Below are 14,372 nucleotides of genomic sequence, written 5' to 3'. Positions count from 1 at the left end.
CTGTCTTTGGTTATCCTTCAGTTCTTTTTTTTTTTCAAAACATGGTTCCACATTTACAGGACAATACAAGCCAAATTGTTCTTATCACTTTCTGTAATGACTGGGTTGAATATATGGATAAAAGAATAACATAGTGACCAAAAACCCTCTATCCTAGGTTTTTGGATTCTGCGAGCTGAATGCCTTTATGACCACATTATGTCTAACAGTAAATTTGCATTCAAAGAGTAAGATAAGCCGTAGGCTAGCCTCATTTTGGAGTTTCATGAGAGTCTTTGAGGTCACCCATATTCTCCCTTTCAGAATATGTCGTTTTTACTAAATAGATATCAGCCGAACTGGAGAAGAAGACTCCAAATTGGTAGATTGCCGATATTCGAAGCAGGTGTGTTGATTTTCCTTGTGGCTTGTTTTGCATTTGCACTTCCATTTTTTTTTTTTTTTTTTTTTTTGGGAGAAATATAGTGAAAAAATTATTAAATGGAGAAAGAAAATATTTTCGCAACTTGCTTTTTTCCAAAAGATTGTTATTTCAGAAATATTTCTGCAATGAACTGGAATAAAGATCCCAACTTTAGTAGATTGCTGATGCTGAAGATCATGTTACCTGTTGAGTTTCTCTCTCTCTCTCTCTGGCCCTTTTGATATACAAATTTAGTTATTATCTCTTAATGGTGATACGAAAAATAGTGGTGGTTCCGTGAAGGGTGGTTTAAAGGACCTTATATATGACATGTTCATCCGCATGGAGGCCTATTACAGCAGAAGAAGGAAAGTTTACTTGAATCTTAAATTGGCATATTAAATCAAAATGAACTGGAATACATTTTATAAGACTAAATAATAATCATTCCGCTCTTCATGCAAAGATAAAGAAGTTTCATTTGTATATTTTCTAGTTTAATACCCTCTACCGCAGCAGACAATTCACACAGATAAACCTTTGAGATGAGGAAAACAATACTTGAACATCCAGTGCTACTGCTTCATATCCGTCCAAGTCACTGAAATTGGGCTCCTTACCCTGTAATGACTACTCTGAGTGTGCACCCATGTCAAATGTCCTTCAGCAAAGGTCACCTTCTGTGTTTTTGCTATTGTCTTCCGGGATACAAACCAGATGCTGTATGCCAAACTTTGATTTACATTATTGAATGTTAGATGTTGTGGCCTGACTTTTACTACAACTCCTTCAGGTGCCACAACCTCCACCGAGTACGTAGAATTAGGGAGGCCAACATTTGTTAGTTGCCTCTTAATCTTCTTGCCCATCCTCCCTGGATTGAAAATCACAGAAATAGAAGGGTAGTTGAGGCTGAAACCCCTGTTCTTGGCTATGACTTCATGGCAACTCACATTCATGTGAGTTATTGTGAATATCTGTGACCTTGAGTATCCAAGAGTGCAGAGATGAATAATATACTCACTTGGCCCGATATCATAAACCAACCCAGGGTTGGTTGCTCTTTCAGGGTTTACATGTCCAGCTCCAATTGCAAAGACCCCTGCAGGGTTCTCACCATCCATGATTGGCTTACCATAATGGTCAGCGACATCCGCCGTTGTCATAATTGCAGATTTAACTGCAGCTGGGCTCCACACAGGGTGGCGAGAGCGAATTAGAGCAGCAATTCCACTTATATGGGGACAGGCCATGGAAGTCCCTGACATGACAGTGAAATTTACTTTTCTAGAATCTTCAGGAAGGCCGGTGGGACCCAAATTTTGTGGCCAGGCAGCAACAATGTTCACTCCAGGAGCTATAATATCTGGCTTGAGGATTGAGGGGTTGGTTAAACTAGGCCCTCTTGATGAAAACAATGCTACTGCTGGTGCTCTAGATCTCCCAATGACTGTTCCTCCAAATTCAATCCAAGCTGTGGGTCTTCTTGTGAAATTTATGTAATTCTTTAAGCGTACAGACTCTGCATACCCAATCAATGTTGCAGGCAAGACATGAGCATCAACAGAATCCTCCTCCTGGTTGATCGCGGTATTCGCCAGTATCATTGCCGCACCACCTGATTCCTTAACAGCTTGGCCTTTTTCAGCCCTGCCATTGACACCACGGTCGCAAACCACAATTTTCCCCTGGATTCTGGCTCTTGGAAGAGAGCCTCTTAAACAGAGTTCACTTCCCTTGCCCCCATCAGTAAGGTACACAAGCTCAAGTTCTTTCCCAGCATTTGGCAACTGGATTCCGGGGTACATTGATTCACCGTAGAGGATGTGGCCATTCCCCATGCGAACTCCTGCTGGGAATCTCCTGTCAAGTGTGCTGGCACCAACAGCAGTGATCCAAGGAGCTTCATTGGCAACTGAGTTTGGGATTGGACCATTGTTTCCTGCTGCGCAGATAACCATAACACCCCTCTCCGTAGCTCTGTAACTTCCTATTGCGATGCTGTCATCATAGAGTGGTATGGGGAAGCCGCCTAGAGAGAGGGAGAGGATATCAACTCCATCTCTAATAGCATCATCCATTGCAGCAAGTATGTCAGAGCTGTAACAGCCATTGAGCCAGCATACCTTGTACATCGCAACATGGGCACCAGGCGCCATGCCCCTGGCCTCTCCAGCACCATTTCCTAGTACACTTGCATTGGGTACAGAAACTCCTGCAGCAGTTGATGAAGTATGGGTTCCATGACCATGCTCATCACGGGGGGATACATATTCCACAGGAGCTGGTAATCTAGAAATGGCTGAAGAAGATGCACGGTGCCCTTTACTATAAAACCGTGCTCCAATGAGCTTACGGTTACAATTGGAAGAATTGAAGTCTTGCCCTTCCTGGCAGATCCCTCTCCACTTCTTGGGCACCTGAGGCATTTGTTCGTCACTGAAGCTCGGGCTTTCAGGCCACACTCCAGTGTCAAGTACTCCAATTATTGTTCCATGGCCAGAGCCAGGGTGCAACCAAGCATCCTCCCTTGTGAGGCTTAGTCCTAAGAACTTGTATGAGTAAGTGGTGTGTAATTGGAGGCAATGGTCAGGCCTAACTGCTATTACATTCTGCTTGTTTCGCAAGGTTTCCAGCTCAATTTGTGAGAGACGAGCTGCGAAACCTTCCATAGCAGAATGGTAAGAGTAAAGAAGTCGAGAAGATGGGCTATCGTCGGATGCAATGGTTCGGTCAAGAAACGAGAGATGCCACTCGAGCTTTGTGTTGAAGGCAGAGTTGGTCATTCCATGTGGGTGTAGTTGGACAATGTAGGTTTGGAGGTTGGAGGCGTGAAGAGAAAACAGAGACAAGAAAAAGGTGAAGGTGAAGGAGAAGACTAGTTTGGATTCCATGGAAACAGAGACAAGAGGGAGAATTTGTGTTGTTTGCTTTATGTTTCATGTTGGGTGAATGAAATCTTTGTGGGTATTTAAGATGGAGGCTGAGAATTTGAAAAAAATGGGTTCTTAAGAAGCAGTTCTGAGAGAGAATGAGGAAACTCGTGATGTTGAAGGGCTCTGCTTCACGGGTATCCTTTGTTGAGGAGAAATTGTTCCCAGAAGAGGAGCTGAAGTAGTTTAGGCTTGTCTTCACGAGATGCTTTGCTTGGATTTATTGCATTTTCATGGTTTTTCCCTTTTTCCTAATACATTTATATTCCATGAATCTTTGTTGGATTCCTACCCCACTTCATATTGTAGCAAATTCTACCTTTGAGCCTTCACAAAGTTGAAGTGAACCGTACTGTGAGAGTGAAGAATAAAAGGGTCTCTTAAATGCCTTGTCTCATGCAGGGATGTATCGGTCAGCGCCGATATGGATATTGATCAGCTGTATCAGTTGATTTTGCCCCCTCAAGATTTCTGTACCCTTTTTGGGGAAGAGTTCTCTGTCTAGGAGTATGACCCCTGCACCAACATGGGATAATAGGAGTACACGTGGAAGCATTAGCAGGTAGATATTTTTATCTTTATTCTGTCTAAGTGTAGCCCTCACATTCCTGGACAAGAGTTTTTTTTTTTTTTTTTTTCACTCTTTGGCCTCAATATTTTTGTAATAGTGATTCTATATCGACAAGGAGAATCCGAGTATTAGTGGTGCCTCCCCTTTTATTCTATTAAGCTGAATGTAGATGGTGCAAACAAGAGGAATGTGGGTATTAATTGTGGGGAGGCATTATTAGAAACAACAAAGAGAATATTCTGGTAGCTTTTTCCAATTTTTATGGGGTGTACAAATTTTGTGGTGAGATGAGAGCCCTTAGAGAAGGCTTGGCATTGTGTAAGGATTTGTGCTTTTCTGAATTTTATATTAATTCTAAATCCTCCTTAATTATAAAACTTTTCTCTCAAAGATCATGTACCTTATGTAGCTGATGGTATTGGTTTCAGGAAGTAATCAACCTCTACGATTCCTTGAGAGCTCATATCTCATTTTCTTTGGGGAAAGCAATCGTATAGTGGATTGGCTAGCTAGCTTTATATGTAAATTCTATTATAAATTCGATTTCCCATAGTGATAATTCTCTCCCATTTAATATTAGTTACATTATTCGGGAGGATAAAATGAGATTAATAATTTTTAGAATGTAATCTTCCTTCTTATGGTGTACGAGTCTCAGAATGATTTGTATCTCATGACTTAGGGTAAGGCGGATTATGTCCGTTTTGTTTCTTTATTATTTTATTTGTCTGATTTGATAAAATTCTAAGGGTTTTCTTGGGTCCCGGATAATACTCGAGTCAAAAAAAAAAAAAAAAATGATCCTGTACCGGCCATTGATATCGGTGATAGCGATATGGATCGGCCAACCGATGCTGATTCCTGAAGTTATGGTCTCATGTCAAAGCTCCTTCATGACAGACGCTCGGAGTCTGCCTTCTAAATTCTAATGGCTCCTTTCCACGTGCAGCTCGTGCTTGGCAGAGTGGCGGACCCTACGCTGCCGCTATATGCCTTTATTTCTGTCCGTTAATAGTATCATAGTTCCAATCGAAGGGCTCGGAGTCTGTGGATTGGGGATCGTGATCAGGGACTCGATGGCTCAGCCTCTTGTTGCAGTATCTGAACCCTCTTTCTTTGCAAGTATTCATGAAGGGAAAGAGGCTATTTCTCTTTGTGTGAAATCTATTTTAGTCGAATCTGATTCCAAGGAAATAATCAGCTATATTACAAAGTCATCCTTAGCAACCCCTTCCTCAATTGAGCCAATCATCTCTGATATCCTTCATTTATCAACATATTTCAAGGAATGTAAGTTTTTTTTTATATTTCTAGAGAATCCAACTCCGTTGCAGATGCTCTAGCTCGGAGGAAAGGCCCTGTCTAATTCGTGTAAGACAGTATGACCGAATTCCACTCCGTGGTTGATGAAAAATTGTAATTCTCCATCCACGTGTTTAACATGAAATGAATAAGAATCTTTCTTACCAAAAAAAAAAAATTGAAGGGCTACACGGAAATAATTAGGAATGGACCTCATCCCAGTTAAATTGGCGATATCCATAAATCATACAATTAGGAAGGTAATTTAGGGGGTTAATTATGGGTAAATAATTATGGTGGTGAGATTCCTGATTCCCTCTACTTGTCCATGGGCTAGGTACAAAGTATACAATACAATGTAGAGTTCTTTTCTCCTTATATTTTAAGGGTTCTTTCTCCAAACTTATAAAACTTATAAGGTATGCAGGTATGAAAAGTGTGAGGGATAATGACCGAGTTCTCCTCTGCCCACGGTTAATGGTTAGGGATTTGAGATGTGTATGAGAGGTATTGGGAGGATATTTTGGAAGGATACTAAATACTTATAGAAGTTTTTGAACCCGAAAACGGTTCCATGGGTTTGGGTAAACTTTTTCCATAATATAATCTCCCTTAATTCTTTCTTTTTCATATCAATAGGGGAAAAGATTGGGCTATCAATAGGGATGCAATTAGGGGGTGAAACAGGGTCAGGTTTTTTAAAACCCTAACTCAATCCAGGCCCAATCCAACCTTGTCGGGTTCATACCAACTCAACCCGGCCCTTATTGACCCTGTTAGGGTCGGGTTGGGTTAACCCCGGCTTCTGCAATGGCTGGATTAACCTTGATTGACCTGTTTCTGTCATTCATATCCTATATATTAAAAAATTATAAAAAAATGAAATACCAATAGGAGCCCTAAATTCTAATATAAAAATCCAAGGTTAAATTTTGGACTGTGTTGGGTTGGGTCAGGCTGAGGCCTCAACCCGAGCCCGTCAAGGTTGGGGTTTTTCAACCCTAACCGACCTTAGGGTTAAAAAACTTGGCCCAAGCCCTATTCGGGCTCAAGGCAGACCAGAGCAGATTGAGTTGTCAAGGCCAAACTTTCTCCCAAGATGCAATGCTTGGTTTTGAAAGGGTTTACTTTTTAAGTGTTAAAGTTGCATTCTAAAAGTGTCTAGGACGTCCTAAAAGAACATTGGTTTTGGCTAACAGGAATCCGAGTTAGCTAACCCTCAACCCGTTTAAGTGTGATGGGCCAGATTGGCAAGTAGATATTGAATAAAACCGATAAACCTGAACCAAGAATAGGCCTTCCAAATGATAAATTAGGTGTGTAAGATTGGCACTAAAGGCTCAAACCTGCCATAGCCCTTCTGAGCTTAAGTAGGGTTTGGGCTAAGATTCCTAACCCTGAGGACAGGTAAAGTTGAAAAATATTAATCCTGGGTCGGATTAGGTCGAGCCTAGGTTGAGGCCTAGGCCAACCCAACCTTGATTTATATAATATATTTGGGGTTATTATTTTATCCTTTTATTCATAATAATAAAATATGGGTCATTGATTCTTATGGTCTGATGTCCTCAACTTCTATTATTGTATTATATTTTATAATTTTAAAATTGATCATTTGATCTATTATTATTATTATTATTTTTTTTTAATGCATAAGGCACAAATGGCAAAATCAGTCAAACTTAGTCTGACACTGACAAAATCTGGGTCAATTACGGCCAACTTAGCCTAACCTAGGCCAATTAAGGTCAATTAGGCCCGAGTGAGTTGATATGGATCTGACAGAGTTGGGCATACAATGAGCCCAACATGGTTGGATCTGACCTAAGTTGAGTTTTGGGGCCTAAGATTGGACAGCAGTTTGAAGGAACGGCCCTACTTCACTAAACCCAGTTATGTCACACTCACACCAAACCTGTCCCCTTGGTTTTGGTCTATGGGCAACCCAATATGGCAAGACACTAGCGGTGGCAAATCACGACAAGACCGATAACATGACATGACTGGATGTGAAAGCTCTATATCTGGGAAAATGGGTTCTATGAGTTGACCATGGAGGGTTACCTGAGGGACAGAAATTAATATTGACAGAAAACATTACATGTAAATACCTTCACTCTACAATATCTCACAATGGACCTCAAAATATGAAATAAAATTATTATTATTATTAATACCCTAATCGACTAGCCTATTAACATAGAGTATCCTTACTATTGGTTGAACAACAAAAGAATGCAATAACACATTTATAAAATATAATTATAAATGATAATTTTATAAATTCTTTACAAACACTAAATAAGTAATCCACCGAGCTTGGAATTTTGAACAATCAAATTCAAAATTCTCTTTTTAGATATTCTCATTATACGAGAAGTGGATTATTAAACATCAATTTCATTAAGAGACAAATAAAGTGGACCCATTGTAGTGATATATAATCAGTTAGATATAGCCATCGCCATGTAAAAGATATATGGTGTTGATATGCAACGATAAAGACCTATTAGATTCGGGGATCACATAATTATCACGGGAACCTTGTTATATAAAATATTCGATCGATAGTTAATTATGCAGGGTTCTTGAATGATTGAGTCCGATGCACATTGCATTTATGCTTCATATATCAATTCTTAGAAACACATAATGTGCAACCACGTCAACAGAGAGCCTAACTCCTTCTGTAGTTGCGAACACTTTGAGATTATACCTTTGAACTCATAATTACCCATAAAATTATAAATGCAAGTTAATTAAAATAAAAAATAATTTTAAATTTGATAGAATAATATTCAATAATACTTGTTATGTACAAAATCATCCCATTGCCCATCATTAATTGGTGCATTCTCTATCCTGCTTGTTCAAAAAACCCTCTCCCATATATTTGATTCTAATTTTTATGGGGACGAGGTTAATATATCTACTCTAAGAATTATGATAAAGTTAATCTCTTAATATTTATGCATATATAATTTCTACTTTCTTTGACTATGATGGATTTCTTTTTATGTTTAGAGGAGGAAATGTGAGGAATGTTGAAAAAAATGTTTTTTTCCCAATGTGTGTGCAAGTTAATGGAGATATAAAGCGATTACTAAGAATACATATAACAATCACATATTGAAACAAATCAAGCCAATTGCAAATGCATATACTTAACGTGAAAATTCTCCTAAAACAAAACGGAAAACCATGTGTTATTGTCCAAGTAAAAACTTCCACTATAATAAATAATAGAATTAAAAATCTTCGCTCTTTTCAATATGGGTACAAAACATCAAAAGAAAATTTTCTTCTTAGATTATGAAGCAACTTACCAAAGAAAGGTGGATTCACAAGAATATAACCCGACGTGAAAAATGCTGTAGAAATCACAATACCTACAGACTTCCCTTGATGGAGAGAAAACTGTTGATGTCATTACCATGTATGAAGAACATGAAAAAACACCCAAGAAAAAATTTAGTTTTTCCTTCTCAACTCACACAATTAATTGCTATAAAGGAAAGAAAGAATTCCAACACTTCCTACTGAGCAGGAGGAAAGAAAATAGCAAACGTAGTAAATCATAGCCAAAAAGTTCTATATATGGCGGTGCATGGTGCACAATCACACACAAAATCAATTTCTTTTCTTGTTAAGGGTACTTTATTAATAATGAAAGAACAAAATTCCAATTCAATCTGCCACAGAGAATTGAGGATAGTAGGTGGGGAGTCTAGATCAGGTCCTGATTTTGGATTCTCCTACAACTAAAAGTGGACATCTGCAACTCATTAATACTCTCTCATAATTTTTTAACTGACTAATTTTCTTTTTCAATTTTCTCTCCCTCATTATATCTTCCAACCAAAGAACCACACACACTCTCTCTCCTCACGGTTTATTAATGTTTAAAATTTTCAATTTAATTAAAATTAAAATTTTTTTAATCTTACAAAATAGCTTTAGATATTGATCTCAAGCCTCTCGATAGGTACTAATCAGATATCAATAAAAATTAAAAAAATTTAAAATATTGATAAACTATTAATAAAAGAAAATTTTACTCATCCATAGAAGACGGTTCACCCACCATCCAAGGGTACACAAGCCCCTACAGGGTTTTAGTATATATCCAAAATACTATATGCGAGCATGATGGTGATTTAGAGATATGGTGCATTGATGATATATCGGATTGGAGTGGATCGAATTAATATTGGTGTTGTATCAGATAGCATTGGATGATTGGAAGAGTGCGAGAGAGTTTTGAATTAGTATTGTTCGAATCGGTTAATTAAAATAAAAAAATAATAATTTAAATAATAATAGAAAAATTATATCAAATAACATTTAAATCAAAAGAGAGATAAGGTGGTATACCATTTAAATTTGAAAAGAGAGACAAATGGAGGCACCAACATTGTAGATAATCCCCGTAATAGTTTTTAGTGGAATACACGTGTCCACCAAAAAAAGTGTACGAGAATCCAAGATCACGAGGACCTAATCCGGACTCATGAGAAGACTTGGGACTTCGGAGCATAATTTAAAAAATATATAGGATTGGTATTGGCCAAGTTCAATCTCCAATCTTGATTGATCTGAATAATGATCCATTAGTAAGAAATAAAGGTAAAATGGTTCGAAATACTGAATTTTATTATTTTTTCAAACAAAGGTATTTAATCCCACCAATTTAGACCAATGATATTGATCCTTGATTGGCCTGTATCAGGCTGAATTGATCAAATTTACCCTTATTCTCATATCAATATCTGATCCTAGATCAGTCAAGTATCGAGATTGATCTCAACTAATATTAATACAATCAAGTCTGATACTAGGCGAAAACTTAAAACAATGATTGAGACCGATCCCAAATTTTAAAACCTTGCTTGGGAGAGAAAGAGAGAGAGAGAGTAAATCATTCACCACTACAAATAACATTCACGTACAACCCCTAGTCAATTATGTAGTCTGGCCATTTTTAGATAAACTGTATATTATTCCTTTCCCAACTCACCTACTCCTTCGGTGAATGAACATTCCATTAATGGAGGAATCCAGACTAAAAGAGTTGGTCCAAAATGAAGAGGGTGGGTGGTGCAAATTAGGGAAAAACTCAAATTCCAGGATCCAAACAGGCAGAAAGTTTATTTGGGTTTTTTTTCCTTTCTCTGCTTCTATTGTCTGTGTATGTTGTCTGTTAAAATTTTAATTTAGTTAAAATTCAATTCATTTCATGTCAACCTAAGAAAATGCTAATAATATGAATTGTTAATTGGGGTAAGGGGTATGCTAGAGTATGGCCCACCTCTGTACTTTCTGTCATTAGACCTTTCATGACCTATCTAGTTCCCCGGTTAATTACTAATAGAGAGAAGGGAACACAAGCGATTCTCACTATTTATGTTTGGGGACAGGTTTTCTGTCAGTGAGATATGTGTTTAGTTCCTCTCAACTTCAAATGTCCTTTTTGCATAATTCAATCGCTGGAGAGAATCTGGATCCAGCTCACAGAATTCTGTCTATATTTTCAGTTGGGCACAAGAACCTTCCAGGTTTGGTGTAGGAAATGCTAGATGCATGGGAAATGGGAGGGTGTATAGGACCATTTTCATCCTATAGCGGGAAGGGACAACATAGTCTTTTTACGTTAAGTTCAGTCTTAGCGTTTCCTATATCAGATCAGTAGGTTTCTCTTTCCCATTTTAGTTTTAGTTATAATTTCTTTGGGCATGTGTTTTCTATCTAAGAGTCCCCATGTGCCCAAACATAAGGGTGCGCACCCCTAGGAGGGGTATAGTGGTCAATTTGTGCCCTTGGGTCTATGGCACAAGGGGAGTTCTCGAATAGAAAACTTTGTCCCTATATCTTTTTATAGAAAAAAGAAAGCTGCATGCTTGCTTGCGTTTACACCTAGACATAGACACGCACGAAAAGATTGCACTGCCCCCTTATGCATTAAAAATACCTTTGTGTGGCCCTCCATTATCTGCACACTAGCACAGTGGTTGTGCAAACGGGTAGCGTTCTTATCTTTTTGATACATTTAGAGAATCAATTTGTATTTATCCATCTAGCAAAATATCTACCGACAAAGGGAAGTTCTTTTAATCTATTATTTTTCTCATTGGCAGGAAATCGATCTTTAGTTGCGTGGCCCCTGAAGGGTACATAGAAGGACATCAACATAAATGAAATTTTTTATTTCACAATGGATGGATTTGTAATTTTGTGTGCTCTTGTATCTGAGTGCAAGGCCCACACAGCCGAACAACTTTCTTTAAATTTTTTTCTTATACATTATATCAAAGTGTGGCCTATAATGAATATCATATTTGTGACACAACATCTCTACCCCTTGTTTCGAGAAGAATAATGATAAATATTTGGAACCCTGACGTAGGCCATGCTCCACAAAGAAAACCACTTTCTTTTCCTTATCATCATTTATGCTTATGGGTGTCACTGTAGCAGTTGGCAGTTGGTAGATGATGAGAGCCTTAATTTCAACTGATGGCCTTGGATGAAAGGGGAAGAACTGAAAGATAGGATCATAAGATTTGTGGCATTCCACAGGGTCACAAGACAATTTCACTTCACCAATTGAAAAGAAAGGTTAAAAAGTTTACTTCACCAATTGAAACTTCAGCCACCATTAATAGAAGGTAGTTGTTGAGATTCAGAATAGCATTTGTTCATTGCTGGTCCATACTCATAGTCCATACACACCTAAGAAAAGGGGCAGGTGCCCTTTTCTAAATGCAATTTAAGGATGAAGAACAAGTGCATGCTGTACCAACATACACTACAAGCGTGTGGAGCCCATGGTTTAATGTGGAACCAGCTAGGGTTCACCCCTCAACCAATTTCCCTTCGTAACCCGATTCTTTTACTTTCCAATGAGTCCGAATCCTCTCTAACCCTTCAGCCCTTTCAGTGTGTGTCTAATGGTTGGGAGGATCTTGTGTACATATAGGCTCCCCAACTAATGGATGCACACTAGAGAGAGGCTGGGTGTGGGTGGTGTTGGTGTGGGTGTGGGTGTGGGTGTGGGTGTGGGTTGGGGGGAGAGGTTGGAGAGGATCTAGATCCTCAACCCAACTCTATCTAATTATAGAACCCATCCAACAGGCAAAACATAGTAAGTTCATGATATATATGGTCGGCAGTACTACACAAATCCTAACCCAACTCAGAACTGAGTTTAACTTAGAGTTGGCTAAGTAGATCTTATTTCAACTTTTAATTCTATTATTAATGTCAGAGGTTGGGCCTCAACACAACTGTAAGGTTACTCTATTGCAACATGGTGGTTGCGGGTTTGAATAAGAAAATCTTTTCAAGTTATGCAAAACTTTGAGTAAGGTTGCTTACTATGTTCTCCTCCCCTGACCCAGCATTAACCACCCTTTCTAATTCTATTTAAAGTCACTCATAACCCTACAATGGCCAAAAGTGGATCAGGTCCTTGTACGGATAATCCTGATCCACACACATGGTATCTTCTCATTTTATGGATTCCATGTGTATGGATTAGGATCATATGAGAATTGTTCTCGTACAAAAACCTGATCCTCTCTCCAAACAGGCATCCTTTCTAATTCTATTTAATGTCACTTGTGCATGAATTAATTAAGGTTGAAAGCAATTATGGTTTTAAATAAAGAACCACAAAATGAGATCCATATGCCAACCTCATTAAGTTGGGATAAAGTTTAGTTGAATTGAGTACAATTGTGTTGGTGTAGTGCCAGCCTGCCACGGAATCACATGTTTAGTCATTACAACAAAAAAAAAAAAAAAAAATATATAATATATATATATATATATATAAAAGTTTCAAATTGTTCATTACAGAAATAGAAGGTCTATGTACTTACATTATTAAGTTGAGATAAGACTTAGTTGAATTGAGTACATTAATGTTGGTGTAGTACCAACCTGTCATATGGAGTCACATGTTTGGCCCTACAATTCAAATTGTCACATGGAAAAGCCAAAAAAATGATTTAAATGGTTACATAACTGTAAGATTCATATACCGACCTCATTTAGTTGAGGTAAAGCTTAGTTAAATTGAAGATAATTGTATTGGTGTAGTGCCACTTTGTCATGGAGTCACATGTTTAGTCCTATAATTCAATTTGTCATATGAAAAAAAAAAAAAAAAAAAAAGTTCAAATGGTTTGATACAGAACAATGGGACGTGCTGGATCCTCATAAGTACGTCCAGGTGAACGTACGTGTAGAGGATCCAAACTCTCCCACAATAAGGAAGTGAATTTATAACCTAAATCGTTTCCAAAATCGAACCGGTCCATTTATATCGAAATCACAAAACCGTTTCGTAAATGGTGCGGTTATGGTTTTAAGTTTCAGGCCGATTAGCTAAATGAGTTGGGTTGGTTTTAACCGCGAAATCTATTGGTTTCAAACCGAATTGAAACCTTTTAAACTGATCCGATTTATCCATATAACAATTAAATAAAGCAGGGGCAGAATCGGTATATCACTTCCAAAAATATAACCCTAAGTAAAAACTATTGGAATGAAATGGATTTGAGACGTTTTGTGTTCCCTACTTCTCTTTTTATAGTTTGAACCCCTAGTTTTCTCAATTAGGTACGTACAATTAATCTATTAGTTACAAAATAACCATACAATCTTCATTCAATTCTTCTCATCTTCTTTCTTCTTCTTCTTCCCAGACTCTAATCTAAGGATATGATGATTTATTCATCTCTTTCATTTGCACGACCTTGAGAATTAGGAATTTGGGTTTATGGGTTTATAAGGGAATGCTCGGGGAGATAAAAAGGATCCTGGTTTATAAATCGAGTGACATTGGAGAATGGTCATGCAAAGAAATAGCATTAGATTATCAAATTAAGACATATCATCATCAATATAGAATCTCTTATTGTGGTTGCCAATTATTTTTTGATAAACTTATGATCTTCAGTTTAGAGATGGTTGCAAGTTATAATAAACCTATTGTGAATTGTTTTACAAACCGTATAGAATAAATCGAAATCGAAACCAAAACCAAAACCATTTAGAACCGTGAAATCAACACCGTTTAGAAATCGTAGAAACCGAAACCATTTACTAAATGGTCACGGTTTCAGAACCGTTTAGTAAATGGTGCCGTTATGATTTTAAT

General features: G+C 37.8%; 1 protein-coding gene across 1 annotated transcript; it reads right to left on the bottom strand.

The window, feature by feature from the left end:
- Positions 1–756: 756 nt before the first annotated feature.
- LOC122091337 (subtilisin-like protease SBT1.2) lies at positions 757–3,326 on the bottom strand. The gene has a single exon (XM_042661210.1). It carries the CDS (start codon positions 3,295–3,297, stop codon positions 979–981), a length of 2,319 nt encoding a protein of 772 aa, XP_042517144.1. The 5' UTR covers positions 3,298–3,326; the 3' UTR covers positions 757–978.
- Between the last annotated feature and the right edge of the window lie 11,046 nt (positions 3,327–14,372).

Source organism: Macadamia integrifolia, chromosome 10 (assembly GCF_013358625.1).
Source record: "Macadamia integrifolia cultivar HAES 741 chromosome 10, SCU_Mint_v3, whole genome shotgun sequence".
Lineage (NCBI taxonomy): Eukaryota > Viridiplantae > Streptophyta > Magnoliopsida > Proteales > Proteaceae > Macadamia > Macadamia integrifolia.
The sequence above is the reverse complement of the archived record's forward strand: the minus strand, read 5'-3'. Positions and strand labels throughout refer to the sequence as shown.

What these genes read in the sequence shown, in the direction of transcription:
- LOC122091337 (XM_042661210.1), bottom strand. Translation starts at nt 3,297, where the DNA reads ATGGAATCCAAACTAGTCTTCTCCTTCACCTTCACCTTTTTCTTGTCT.